Source organism: Hordeum vulgare, chromosome 1H (genome assembly GCF_904849725.1).
Source record: "Hordeum vulgare subsp. vulgare chromosome 1H, MorexV3_pseudomolecules_assembly, whole genome shotgun sequence".
In the NCBI taxonomy this organism is placed as follows: domain Eukaryota; kingdom Viridiplantae; phylum Streptophyta; class Magnoliopsida; order Poales; family Poaceae; genus Hordeum; species Hordeum vulgare.
In genome coordinates this window covers 493,197,995-493,212,977 of record NC_058518.1, presented here as the reverse complement: position 1 = coordinate 493,212,977, position 14,983 = coordinate 493,197,995, and the positions used below count along the sequence as shown (strand labels likewise).

Here is a 14,983-nt window from a genome sequence, read left to right as displayed (position 1 = left end):
AGTCATCAGCTTCCTCTACAATCCACAGCATCCGCAACGCGGCACTATCTCCGACGCTCCCGCCGCGACCGCGGGGGGATGTCAGCCGTCGGTTGTTATTCTCTCCTATTGTTCGCAACACTACCACTACGAATGCGAGGGGATGTTCGAGGTATATTTGGTGTACATGTATTTGGTAGTCTAGGATTTGTAATCCGTTTTCTACCTTATCTCTAGGAGAACTTCTTGCCCGCTAAGCCTGTACTCCTACTCTCCCATGAGGCTCAATACAACAACCATCATATTCTGCACCAATCCCTCTCTATCCCTTCTAACATACCGAAAAAGGCTTTCGCCCCCCTTTATATATAAAGAAACACGGCTGAACCGATACAAAGTGATGAGGGAAACCTCTTACAAAGCAGATCAAAGATAAAACAAGATTACAAGAGTGCCCACACTCCATCAAGACACACCCAAGGCTACTAACTAGAAGAAAGACCGCACCTCTGAGAGAAACCACCAGACTTCAAAGCAACACACACACCAAATTGTTGCTGGAGAGGGCACCCCTGCCCTCTCGCTCTAGACTATGGAGCACCGATCCTGCCTTTACACAACAAGGACCGAGTGCGATGCCCACGACGTCACGTGTAAAAGATAGGAAGGCTACAAGACCGTCTCAAGACAGAGCCAAATGAGTTTTGAGATAGGATCCGATCTCGCCAGCCGATTTCGAAGAAACATAGCCGGAAGGTACCTAGGATCCCTGATGACGGCCCCAAAAGGGTGACGACCCAATACGCGGCCATCACCGAGACCGAAGATACGACCAAGGATTTCAGCCGGAGCCCCGACGCGGGAGAGATGAACGGCGCCCTCAAGAGGGACATGACACACGGGCATCGCCGTCATCGACGTCGGAGCGTTGAGCTTTCACCCGGAGAATCTCTTGCGTGAAAGTACCACGGTCCACGTCCGCCGTCACCAAAACAGGCCTTCACACCACGATCTGGTCGAGTCCACTGCCGAAGCAATGCACTGCCTCGCTCCTCGCTGCCCACGCAACCGAGGAGAAACGCCACCACCACCACAACGTCGCTCCCCAAAGAGACAACTGTGCAGTTCGCCTTCCAGGGCTGCCAGCCCGGCATCCGAGATCTCGCTGCCCTAAACCCAGCCAAGCCGCCGGTCACCGTCCACCTAGAAAACGAGATGAAAGGAGCTTCTTTCCGCCCCTAGACGATGTAGCTCCTCGCGCAGCTTCCGTCGACCACGGCCCACAGCCGTGGTCCGTCCCTTCTAACATAGGGGACAGTGACCATGCCAAAATTTATTACCTACATGCACTATAAGATGGAGGACTGGGATCACGAGGGTCCCTGATGTGGGATTTTGACAGTAACATTTTCTCTCGTCGCTTGATCGACGTACTGCCTCACACCTGCATCGACGGATTTTGTTCCGCAGAGTACGACTCTTGTTGGCTGGGCTGTTTGCTTGGTGTGTGCATGGTTTTCAGTGTGCGTGGCGATGTCCATGTGTTGTCCGGATCGTCGTTGGGTCATCGATTCAGTGCTTCTATACCCTTAATGCTTCCATTTGAGTCAATAAAATCCATTTTTTATTCGGAAAATTGTACTTATCTCTTTACCTTGATTTTTATATCACTGAATGTTATATTGTGTGATTGCTCGATTTATCGGCTGCTCATTTCTCTACGACTCATTTTCCCAGTTTGACGGATCAACTACAAATAAACCGGTCACCCAGAGCTAAAGTTTAGAACATGATATTTATTGCTGTAATAACCACATGCTACCTCACAGAGTACACATGGCACACTAACATAAGTCCAGATGAGTAGTAGCTCATTACCGAAGTACATCCCGGTCGGTCAGTGTGATTTATTTTCACTCAGTATAACGACGTAAATATCTCTCATTCTCGTGCGAATTTATTACCTCACCTGACATCGCAAAACCATGCTATACCACACGAGTAGTGTACGTGCAACGGTCGTGAATCAATCGCTCAGCACCTTGGCAGGCGGGCCTTGCATGCGGCGAAGACCTTCTTGCCGTTGGGGGAGTTGACGTAGCGCTGCAGGTTGGGATCCTTCTTGTACTTGCAGAGGCAGCTCGCCGGGTGCGCCTTCAGCTTCCCGCAGCACGCCGCGCTGGGCGCCGCGTTCCCGATGATCGCCGGCGCGCATGGGGTCAGCTGCGTCGGGCTGCACGTCGCCGCCTCCACCGTGCCAGGCGCCGCCAGCAGCGCGGCCGCCAGCGCCACGATCATGAAGCAGACGAGGGTGGCCTTCGATGCCGCCATGGTTGCTTCTTGGGCTCGGATGGAAAGGGAAGTAGTGTGTGCGCGACTGTGCGTACGTGAGGAGTTGAGTGATGGCTGGGTTGTGGAGAATGGGCGTGGTCGATGGTGCGTTTTATAGGCCGCCGCAGCACGTAGTAGGTGCGGTGCGCGATACGGTGACGGTGTGCAACGCGGAAGCATCAAGCATGCGTGCACTACCGATCAACATGCGCGCGGACACAGAGCTGCAATAGGGACCGATCGAGACGGCGCGTGTCGCATCGGACGGTGCGGATCGGGGTGACGTGTTGCGCTTTTTCCTATGTGAACATGGGCAGCCTGATGATCACGGTGGGTCAGTGGAACACATCATGATCGTGCCGAAACGATCAAGGAAAGTCTCGGCTCTATGCACTGCTGAGTTACACGTAGAGGGGTGTTCGGCTAGATGCGCACTGGTCGTATCCTTTTGGGACGGCGATGATTGAGGAAGAGAATCGATCGAGCTTCATGGACTGTCGAGGACTTGAGGCAGTATGACAGTGTGAGCATGGGTCATCATTTCCACGATTAAGTCATCACATTTTGAGTGACTTTAGGTCAAGGAATTGAACATGATTGAAAATTGTAGAATTTTTTCTTATAAATAATTAAATATTGTTCCTTTGTAGCATTGGATTCACGAAAAAAAACTTATGGTGTGCTTGCTAGCAATTTCAACAAAAACAATCCATCGTGTCCAACCTATTAAAATTTCCTTGGTTTCAAAATCAAATATGACAATAAGAGAGACATGTCTTTTTTTAGGTTTGTGCATAATATGATTGCACCTAAGGGCATCTCCAATGCCGAACCTCAAACCGTCCGCATTCATCCGGACCGCACAGTTTGAACTTTGAAAACCATGCAACGCGGTCATGCATCCGTCTGCAGCACACTTCAGATCATAATTGTCCCGCAAACCAGAACATACGTTGGTAGAGGGGGTTGCGGGAGTCCGAACACGAGAAACGTCTGCCTATAATCACCCTGCCCCATCCAAAAGAAAGGCGGACCATGTGCTTTTGTAGTGACCAACACTGTTTCTGCGCCAAAATCCCCCACCCCCTTCTTCCATTCCACGACGATCTCCATCAATTTTATCTCATATTGCTTGCCCTCTCCTTCCTTCCGCCACCGATTCATCGAACCAGAGCAGAACCTATGAAGATGGAGGTGGCAGAGGTGCCGGAGTATCCGATCATGCTGCTCGCTCAAAATATCAGCTCAGCTATGCGGCAAGCTCATTACATCAAAACGAAGGTCAGAAAGGAGGAAAATCTAAAGAAGTTGTTGGCCGCCTGTGGGCGTGGTGGTGGCGTCAGACTTTGTCGTTGTGACGGGCGTGGCAGACGTCGCGGCAGAGGCTGCGGTGCCCAGATGAACGTACCCACGGTATAAACCGTGCCATGGTCGGAGTATTACAAGCCATGGTTGGCTCCACTGCCCGCACCATGGAGGCAACCCGTTCCATGGGGTCAAAAACATGGACATGTTCAACACCGCTCATGCTTAAATTCAGTTGTCACTCTCTTCCATGACGCGTCACCGTCGTTTTCATTGGTTCGACCGCCGTCGCCCACGGTTTGTGCCGTCACACCAGGTCATGGAAGAGACAAGATGGGGGAAATAGTTGGTAAGCAAAATAGAAGGAAAAACATTTCATCCGTGTGGGGTGGTTGTTATATCCGTCAGATTTTCACGGCTCCGCTCAACCACATTTCGAGTATATTTCAGGAACCTTGGCTGTCCATATCCCTGAAAATCGCACCTTCTCAAGGAACCAAACGCCTAAAAAGGGTTATCCCTAAGCATTTGAGGAATATCTATTAAAAACCTAAATGATATTTATACCAAAATTTTATACGTTTTGCATGGTATTACTAGTCTATATTTTAAATCATGTATTTAGTTTGTTATAGCTAAATTTAAGTCAACACGATGAATGCGTAAGTTCTACTCAGTTGGGCTAGTATTGAGCAGGTTAAGGGGTGCAAGACAAAATTACTTCAATATTAAATTGCAGTTTTATGCTAATTATGGACAAAGAAAGAAAAACCTACTATAATAATATATTTTTTTGTGTTGGTTAGAGGCCATGTTCTTTGGATTTCATATCTATGGAGCATGCACATGTATTATATAGTCAGCTCATTACCGAACTCAAAAAATATATAGAACACATCCTACCATGAAAAATGAGTAAACTAACGATGCCAACTATTCAATGACAAGCTCCTCATAAATATCATGTATACAGTCCTATTATTTATTTGTGCACACATAGTCATACACTAGAAACCTGTAGCAACATATTGATCCTACACTTGAAGATATGTACCAAAATTTTAAAGGATATATACCTGATCAAAAGTAGATATTTAAGGATATTACAATATATGCAACATTATATAGAAATTTATGTGCACTGTAATAATTCATGCAAGTGTCACAGATCGCCTCACGCCACCATCTTTGTGTACTCTAGTTACTGTAATAAAACAACAAATATTATAATTTGTCCTCTTTCTTTTTTATATGAGCTAAGGTGTCCTGATCGGGCCACTTTTTATATATTGGACCTGCCTCAGGTAGTCGACTAAAGGGTTCAACCAAGGAGATATTCAGTATATTTTAAGCCTGTGACATTGGAGGTTTCTTAGCGCGGATTCATAGACGTTTCACTGATGTGTCACACTAGTTAATGATGAGAGAGAGTAGGATTGTTCTTAGCTAAGATAGTACAACATTTGCACACAACCGTAGGTAAAAATGGTTAATAGCCCAATCACATTTATGCATGAGCACCAAATCATCAAATTTAAAGACAACCTCTAAGAAACAATGAATTGGGCTAGTAGTCTTAATTTATTAATGCTCCTATGATAACGTGCTAACAAATGATGCATTGGCATAGGCCTTAGGTTACTTCCGGGGAAGGGGGTGGGGTATTAATGATCCAATCTAGTGCTAGTAATAATTAAGTAAAATCGAAACATTGGCAAGGGGTGCCCCTGCTTTGCCCCATCTTGAAACGTCCGTGGTTCTAGGAGAAAGCTCGATGACTAGTCACCCATAACTGTTGTTAGTGCTTATGCTTGGCATTACAGTGGGTTTATTACGTTCATCAGCCGATGTGTTGATGACTAGTTCGATAGTGACATCGCATCGCATCATAGTGCTTCCATCTCTCCTCCTCAAGCTGGTCATGTACCGCGACCCATGCTCGACTTCGTCCAATGGTGATGGTCATTGGTAATGCTATGAGCTTCGTGTTTCTGGTGGGGTCTCGGTTGATATTATATGCGCATTTCAACACTGTAGGTGGACATCCTCATTTTTTTACAAAGCATAGTATTGTCCCCATGGTGGATTTAGTGGTCAAGGTACCGGTTGTTTGACGGAATGTTTGTTTGATGGTGTTTGCATACCACCTCAAAGTGGAGGAATGAAATAATCCAATGAGATTTAGGTTTGCAATGTTATCTCGGTGTAATACGACCTTTCGTCAATGCCGACAACACTTGTTAATTTGCATCATCTTTCAATGGCCAGCTAGTAGATGAACCCTAAGAAAAATGATAATGTTGTTCTATTGTGCAAGGCCTCAGTTTGTGAGGCCCATTGACAATGCTAGTGCGACTCTTTTAAGCACTGCTTCTGGTTATCTTCTTGGTAAAGGTTTTCAAGTCTCAGGCTTACAAAGCTCCTTCAAGTGCACATGTCACCTTCCTTTCCCTTTTTAAATTTAGGACCCGATAATTTCTGACATTCAGATTTTTAAGCATGTCATCCCAAACTTTTTTCATGGCAACTTTAGTTGACGCATGGTGGTAACTTTAGTTGTTAAAGCATGGTAACTTTGCCCCAATTCTTTTTGTCAGAAAATTGCCATGTTTGCCAACATCACGTGAACTAAGGTTGCCATGGAAAATGTTCGGGTTGCCATGCTTGAAATCTGGACGTTCCAGATTTATCATTTTCGTGAATTTATCCATTCTTAGTATTATGTTAATGCTTTTATCACTTGATGTATACTCCCCAATAATGTCTTGGAGAAGAGGTTAAGTGTGAGCATCCCTGATCTGTGCACACCGAAGATGTACTATCAAGGTCCAATTGCAATGAACGACGGAAGAAGTCAGGCCAACCTGGTCGACAAGAGCTTCGTCCACAACAATTGCCTCGTGCTTTTACACATGTCCGGTCCTGAGATTTTGGGGGCCCGGTGTGAAACTAAAACTCGGGGCCCTTAATGTAGACTTCATAACAATGAAAATGAATATACATATATATGAAATAATTCATACGTATTCGCCTAAAAGTTTGTTCTAACATTCCTCGATGCGAAATTACTTATGATTGAATCGATGTCAAGATAATCCAATAATTTCTTCTCGGTGCATAATGTTACCAAACCATGTAACCTCTTTTGACTCACTGTTCTTTTCCATTACTTAATTTCCTGTCATAATGAGAATATGAAAAACATCGTCTTTCATCATCTAGATGGTAGTCCATTTGTTTGTTCTCTCTCATAGGCCCTTTCTCAACTAAGATGTGCCTTGTTTTATTACCAAGATTATCCCGACTTCTTGGACGGTAAATATTAGTAGTATAAACTTCTTGTTCATCAACCCTAGCGGACTGTGCATGTGCATCAGATGAATTAGCTACATTCTAAGAACCACAATATGGTGTCAACATTATTTTCTTGCTGATCAGATTTTGAATTCCGATTAGTTGGGTTTATTGAAGTAGTGGATGTACAGTAGTACTCTTAAACAATATATGAATATTTACGTGTTGTGGTTGTACCAAATCATCCAATGTTTTTTTCCTTTTACCTTTTATCACTACCAGATTTATACTTCCTTTCGGATGACATGATAAGACATAATGCTGAATATATATATATATATATATATATATATATATATATATATATATATATATATATATATATATATATATATATATTTGCATCAATTGATAATTGTTTAAGACTGTCGATGTGATGATTATTGGTCTAGGAGACTAGGAACCGCAATATGAGTATAAGACATATTCTCTCCGTAAATATATATAAGAGCGTTTAGATCACTAAGGTAGTGATCTAAACACTATTATATATTTGTTTACAGAGGAAGTACCTTGGATGGTCGAATCATTGATGGACAAAGAGCAAAGCGGGGTAGCGACAGTTGCCTGGGGATTATAATCTGCGGCGGTCTAGACTAGAGACGTAAATTCGATTTTTAGGAGAAAAGGGGACAGGAGCTCCGCCGTGAGTGTAGTTGCGAAGAGACGGATCCTCGGCGGCAGCTAGAAAATTGGGAGTCGCTCCCTGAATACGCGCGTGCTAACCTAGAAACGAATGGGAAGGGATCAATCAGTTCTTTTCTTTCTACGTGCACGTACTAACGTAGTAGGAAGCTAATTGATCTTGGTCCTGTTTGGATCCTAGGGTTAGAGTTAGAGTGGGTTAGATTTGAACCATCTAATCCTCAAAGATCCAAACAGGTGGGTTAGAGTTGGTTAGATGCATCTAACCCACTCAAAAACTCTAACCCACCCAAGAAGTGCTTTTTTGGGTTAGAGTAGGTGGGGTCCAGAGAAAGAGAGAGGTCCAAAGTAACCAAATGATTAAAAAAGAGCATTTATTGTCCATCTAACCCTCCCATCCAAACACCTTTAGCGTTAGAGTTAGTTCAGGTTAGTTCAAAAGTTAGAATCTAACTCTAACTCTAACCAGGTTAGAGTATCCAAACAGGGCCAATAGCTCCCCGCCTCGCTTTGTGCGTTACGTTTCAGCGTCATGTACTACGCGAGACACTCAAGGCGCTGTCCAGCTCATAGAATGTATTTTATAACTGAAATATATTAAGCCATAGAGTCTCTTGATATATGGTAAGGATGTGGAGGGGTGTTATTCTCACATATTCTAGTTCCAGTTACTATAGTATTTCTTCTATTTTTTTTTAAGATTACTTTCTTTTTAGAGCGAACAGGGAACATAACAAAATATTTATGATTATTACTGCACTACTAGAATCTTTATTAATACGGAGTTTCAAGGACATATATCTGCTGACATAACACAGGACATGGCATGAGTATACATGACACATGGACATAACTGGCACACCGTACCAATATAGTACAGCGCTGTCAATTCATTGATGCTGAAAATAAAGTACTCCTAGCACTCCCCTCGTTTTATTATCTCACATACTCGGCAGGCACTCGAACGGCCATCACATCGCCAAATGTACGTAGTGTACGTGCAACGCTTGAGGGAGATCGATGAAGCTCGTGGCACTAGCTAGTTCAGCACCTTGGCAGGCGGGCCTTGCATGCGGCGAAGACCTTCTTGCCGTTGGGGGAGTTGACGTAGCGCTGCAGGTTGGGGTCCTTCTTGTACTTGCAGAGGCAGCTCGCCGGGTGCGCCTTCAGCTTCCCGCAGCACGCCGCGCTGGGCGCCGCGTTCCCGATGATCGCCGGCGCGCACGGGGTCAGCTGCGTCGGGCTGCACGTCGCCGCCTCCACCGTGCCAGGCGCCGCCAGCAGCGCCACGATCATGAAGCAGACGAGGGTCGCCTCCGTCGCCGCCATTGTTGCTTCTTGGGTTCGGATGGGAGAGGGAAGTAGTGAAGCTGCTCTCGCGTAGTGTGTGTGGAGCTGGCTGATGCCTGGGTTGTGTAGAATGGGAGTGATCGATGATGCGTTTTATAGCCCGTGTGCAGCGGGTAGTAGGTGTGGCGCGCGACACGGGCGGTGATGGTGCGGAACGCGGAAGTATCAAGCATGCGTGCACTACCGACATGCACGCGGGCACAGAGCTCCACTAGCGGCCGATCGACACGGCGCGTGGCGCATCGGACGGTGCCGACCGGGGTGACGTGTTGACGTGTTGCGCTTTTCCCTGTGTGAACATGGGGGCGCCCGGAAGATCTCAGTGGGTCAGTGGAACCTATCATGAGCGTGCCGAAACGTTCAAGGAAAGTCTCGGCCGTGTGCCCTGCTGCCTGCTGAGTTACACGTAGAGGGGCAGTTGTCTCCGGGCAAAAGCCTGGAATCCATGCAGGATTGGTACGATGACGGCGTCTTCGACGTCGTCCGTCTGTTGAAAGCATCGTGTCGGGATACATGGCACGGAGTCATGTGTATGTGTGGTGCTTCTCCATGCTCGTCGTTGCCCACGATTATTCTTCTGCGACGCAATGTACGGTCGTCGCTGATGAATCCAGAAGTCTTCGAGTCGGTGGAGTCCTGCCATCCTCTTGTCTCCTCCTTTTAGACATTAAGAGGGATGGTGCGTCAACAAGCAAAGCTTAACGGGAGCTACTGTTCTTAGAAGGTGGCGACGTTGATTGAGATGCTGTGAGGTTTTTTGTTTTAGGCAAGCTCTTTGCTTTGTAGTTGCGTGGTTAATGATGGTTGTCTTTAAAATAGCCAGATGTGAAGTGAGTACTACTGCTACACTTACTTTTGGAGCAAGTTGTAATCACTAGTAGAAAACAGGGCATTGAGCCAACCATATTCGACCCGGATTGGATATAAACCGGTTCTAAAGGGTCTGTCCGCTGGGCCCACTCCCTGCAGCAAATGGCCGCAAGGCCTTTAGGACCGGTTTGTAACACGAACCGGTCCTAAAGGACTTTGGACCGTTTGCTGCAGGGAGGGGGGCCCAGTGGACAGACCTTTAGAACCGGTTTGTATCACAAACCGGTGCTAAAGGTTTTCTCATTTTTGCAGCAACTGCGGGCCCCCGCTGTCAGACCCTTTAGCACCGGTTTTGAACACAAACCGGTCCTAAAGCCCTCCCCTATATTCCACCCCCGAGCTCAGCTCAGCTCCATTTTTTCCAGCTCGAGCTCAACTCCATTTTTGTTCTCTCCTTCCTCTTGGGAGCTCTAATCCATCCCCATTTTTCTTCACCATTTGTCAAGATTGTTGGCACCCATCGGTCCTACGGTTAGCATCAACATTCCCTCTTCCGGCATTGCAAGTTTTGCTCGTTTTCTTGCTCATTTCATTTTTGTTGTGCTAGCTAGGTGTTTGATGAAATGCCTAAGCTAGAGAGAGTTCATCATTTGTTATGTATACATATGCAATTTGAGCTCAAATTTAATTATGATTTGTTGTTTTTTTAGTGTCGCGCGCCTTGTCCCCTTCCTCACCGCCGTCGATCGCCCCGTCACCGACACAACCTTGGTGAGCCTATTGTTTTTATTTACCAAAACAAATTTTGATTTGTATGATTTACATATTTACTTGTATATAATTTTCTTATTGTGTAAGATTATTTTTATTTGTATAGCGCCATGGTTTTGATATCCGTCCCCGTTGGCCCTCGTCCAGTCTATGATTCGGATGTGGTATATTATCTTTTATAACTACATATTTTCATTTCCTGATTATATGACAATTAATTACGCCGACCAACTTGACATAGATATTTTTATCTAGGAGGTAGTGAAACCGGAAATGCCAATCGACCCTATTGTTGAGAAGTTACACTTAGTTGAACAAGAAAATGTTGGCCTGAAAGAAAGATTGAAAAAAACTGAAGAAAGGTTGGAAAAAACTGAAAGAGAGAAGATGACCTTGGAAAAGGTTCTTGCCGGTGTCGTCGATGATCACAAGAGCGATATGGACGCAATGCGCCTGAAGATTAGAAAGATTAGAAAATATGCAATTAGTAAAGAGGCTTGGTATCATTATGCCATCGGGTCAATTTTTACCTTTGTTGCGATTTTGATCGCATTTGTTGTTGTTTTTAAATGCATTAATTAGAGAGAGTTTTTATGGTTGGTTTCAGTGTGTATTTTTATGAGAACTATATATGTATGGTCACTACGCTACTTTGGTTTTAACGTGTGATGAACTTTTTGTATTAATTAATTAATTTAGTCATGATGATTTAGCATAATGGTTTTTGATAAATTTATATAATGCAGATGAACCGGCAATGGATGTACAGTGATCGACGTCGTCCCGAATTCCTTAATGGCATGCATAGTTTTCTCAATGTGGCTGAGAAAAACAGGCAGAATGGATTTATTTTTTGTCCATGTAAAAAATGCCAGAATAAGAGGAATTTCCCTAACTCAAGAACCATACACACCCACCTGTTGCAAGAAGGCTTCATGCCCAGTTATTTTTCTTGGACCAAGCACGGAGAAAGAGGGGTTGTAATGGAAGACAATGAAGAAGAAGAGGATAATGATAACTATCCTATGTTCGGTGAACACGGTGATACTGAAATGGGGGAAGACGAGCCTGAACTTGAGGACATTGTTGATGAGTCTGATGATGATCTTCGTCAGGTCATTCGTGAAGAACAAATAAACTGCGCAAGTGAAAACGATAGGTTAAAGTTGGAGCGCATGTTAGAAGATCACAAAAAATTGTTGTACCCAAATTGCGAAGATGACCAGAAAACGCTGGGCACCACCCTGGAATTGCTGCAATGGAAGGCAGAGAATGGAATATCTGACAAGGGATTTGAAAAGCTGCTGAAAATAATGAAGAAGATGCTTCCAAGAGATAACGTGCTGACCTGCAGTACGTACGAAGCAAAGAAGGTTGTCTCCCCTCTAGGATTGGAAGTGCATAAGATACATGCATGCATCAATGACTGCATCCTCTACCGCGGTCAACGCGAGAATTTAAATGCCTGCCCGGTATGCGGTGCATTTCGGTATAAGATCAGGCGAGATGACCCTGGTGATGTTGAGGGCGACGATCGCCCCAGGAACAGGGTTCCTGCCAAGGTGATGTGGCATGCTTCTGTAATACCACGGTTGAAACGTTTGTTCCGAAACAAAGAGCATGCCAAGTTGCTGCGATGGCACAAAGAAGACCGTAAGGAAGACGATATGCTGAGACAACCCGCTGATGGGTCGCAGTGGAGAAACATCGACGATAAGTACAAGGACTTTGCACGTGACGCAAGAAACTTAAGGTTTGGTCTAAGTACAGATGGCCTGAATCCGTTTGGGGAGCAGAGTAGCAGTCATAGCACCTGGCCCGTGACTCTATGTATCTATAACCTTCCTCCTTGGTTATGCATGAAGCGTAAGTTCATTATGATGCCAGTGCTTATCCCAGGCCCGTCGCAACCCGGCAACAACATTGATGTGTACCTGAGGTCACTGGTTGATGAACTTTTAGAGTTGTGGGCTGACGAAGGTGTACGTGTGTGGGACGAGTACAAACATGAGGAATTTGACCTACGAGGGTTGCTGTTTGTAACCATCAATGATTGGCCCGCTCTTAGTAACATCTCAGGACAGTCAAACAAGGGATACAACGCATGCACACACTGTTTAGGCGAGACTGAAAGTATACATATAGGCAAGAATGTGTACACGGGGCATCGTCGATTTCTTCCAGACAGGCATCCCATAAGAAAGAAAGGAAAGCATTTCAAAGGCGAGGCAGATACACGGAGGAAGCCAACCCTCCCTAAAGGTACTGATATATATGACATGGTCAAAGATATAAAAGTAATCTTTGGTAAGGGTCCTGGCGCACAATCTCTTCCGAATGACGCCGACAACCACGTAGCCATGTGGAAGAAGAAATCTATATTCTGGGAACTACCCTATTGGAAATTCCTAGAGGTTCGCTCTGCGATCGACGTGATGCACGTGACGAAAAATATTTGCGTGAACCTGCTAAACTTATTGGGCGTGCATGGGAAGAAGTCGAGAGATACACCAAAAGCATGACTGCACCACCAACGTATGCACGAACGAGACGACCTGATGAATCCAGAGAATTTCAAAGGTCCTGCCAGCTACGCTCTTACCAAGGAAGAGAAGGAGATCTTTTTCCAAGTCCTGAGCAGTATCAAGGTCCCGTCTGGCTACTCGTCGAACATAAAAGGAATACTAAACCTGGAAGAGAAAAAGTTCCAAAACCTAAAGTCTCATGACTGCCACGTGATCATGACCCAGTTACTTCCGATTGCATTGAGGGGGCTTCTGCCAGAAAACGTGCGAGTACCCATTGTGAAGCTATGTGCATTCCTCAACGCAATTTCTCAGAAGGCAATCGATCCAGCAACTCTACCAAGTTTACAGAAGGACGTGGTCCAATGTCTTGTCAGCTTCGAGTTGGAGTTCCCACCAACCTTCTTCAATATTATGACGCACCTCATAGTTCACCTAGTCCAAGAGATTTCCGTTCTCGGTCCTGTATTCTTACACAATATGTTCCCCTTTGAGAGGTTCATGGGAGTCTTGAAGAATTATGTTAAAAACCGTGCTAGGCCAGAAGGAAGCATGGTCAAGGGCTATGGAACAGAGGAGGTCATTGAGTTTTGTGTTGACTTTATTCCTGACATGAACCCGATCGGTGTTCCTCAGTCGCGCCATGAGGGGAGACTGCGTGGAAAAGGCACGCTAGGAAAGAAATCAACAACATGTATGGACGAGCAATCTTTCACTCAAGCACACTACACAGTTCTAGTTAATTCCAGCTTGGCGGCTCCATATATCCAGGAACACAAGGATATTTTACGCTCGGAATACCCGGAGCAACCTGAAGATTTCATTGCTAAAGAACACGCGAAGACTTTCGGCGGTTGGTTGCAAAGACGTCTCATTAATGACAACATTGTTGAAGATGAGCTATACTTGTTGGCCAAGCAACCATCTTCGACTGTATTGACCTTTAAAGGGTACGAGATAAATGGTAACACATTTTACACGGCAGACCAAGATAAAAAGAGCACCAACCAAAACAGTGGCGTCCGGTTTGATGCAAAAGACGACAACGGGCAAAGGGTCACATACTATGGTTTCATAGAGCAGATATGGGAACTTGACTACGGACCTTCCTTTAAGGTCCCTTTGTTCTGGTGCAAATGGTTCAACCTGTCAGGCGTGAAGGTAGACCCGAAGTACGGAATGACAACAGTGGATCAGAAGAATCTTGGGTACGGCAATGATCAATTCGTCCTAGCCAATGATGTGGCTCAGGTTTTCTATGTGAAGGACATGTCCAGCAGACCGAGAAAAAGAAAAGATAAGGAAGCGAATACATCAGACGATGAGCCAAGGCGCCACATAGTTCTTTCAGGGAAAAGAAACATCGTGGGAGTCGAGGACAAGACAGACATGTCACAAGATTACAATAAATTTGATGAAATTCCTCCCTTCAAAGTCAAAGATGATCCAAGCATCCCGTTAAATGATGAAGATACTCCATGGTTACGGCGCAATCAGAAGAAAGGCAAGAAGAAAAATAGATAGGGGGTGTTGTTGGTGATGTGTAATAATGTATTAAACCTTTTATGTAATTGTGTTGACCATTTTGATAAATATTAAAAATTTGACCAGTTTCCACTAAATTTGACCATTTTGATAATTATCATTTTTATTTTTTAAGTGTTAAAATAACATTTAGACAATTTGTAAACAAATTTGAGTCTACTTTGATTTTATAAATAAATGTAAAAGAAAAAAGAAAAGGGAAACAGAAAAGAAAAATAAAAGAAGAAACAGGAAAAAGAAAAAGGAAACAAAAAAATATCTTTATATTTTCAAATTAGTTTGATAAATATCTTATTTTTTATTTTTTTATTGTTTTAAATGACATTTAGACAATTTTTACACAAAATATGAGAAAATATAAATATGTT

At 44.6% G+C, this 14,983-nt stretch overlaps 2 protein-coding genes across 3 annotated transcripts; both read right to left on the bottom strand.

The window, feature by feature from the left end:
* Nucleotides 1-1,973: 1,973 nt before the first annotated feature.
* LOC123418277 (non-specific lipid-transfer protein 2-like) lies at nucleotides 1,974-9,025 on the bottom strand. Of its 2 annotated transcripts, XM_045106980.1 has the most exons (2): nucleotides 8,666-9,025; nucleotides 1,974-2,020 (listed from the first exon to the last, which is right to left on the bottom strand). In XM_045106980.1, exons 1-2 carry the CDS (start codon nucleotides 8,941-8,943, stop codon nucleotides 2,014-2,016), a joined length of 285 nt encoding a protein of 94 aa, XP_044962915.1. In that variant the 5' UTR covers nucleotides 8,944-9,025; the 3' UTR covers nucleotides 1,974-2,013. The 2 variants fall into 2 exon arrangements, with proteins under 2 accessions (XP_044962915.1, XP_044962913.1); XM_045106978.1 differs by lacking the exon at nucleotides 1,974-2,020 and having other exon boundaries at nucleotides 8,354-9,025.
* LOC123418261 (non-specific lipid-transfer protein 2-like) lies at nucleotides 2,014-2,357 on the bottom strand. The gene has a single exon (XM_045106977.1). The coding sequence runs from the start codon at nucleotides 2,308-2,310 to the stop codon at nucleotides 2,014-2,016; it is 297 nt and encodes a 98-aa protein (XP_044962912.1). The 5' UTR covers nucleotides 2,311-2,357.
* Nucleotides 9,026-14,983: the final 5,958 nt, after the last annotated feature.

Bases quoted from the DNA above. Each gene is read 5' to 3' on its own strand.
- LOC123418277 (XM_045106980.1), bottom strand. From the start codon at position 8,943: ATGGCGGCGACGGAGGCGACCCTCGTCTGCTTCATGATCGTGGCGCTG.
- LOC123418261 (XM_045106977.1), bottom strand. From the start codon at position 2,310: ATGGCGGCATCGAAGGCCACCCTCGTCTGCTTCATGATCGTGGCGCTG.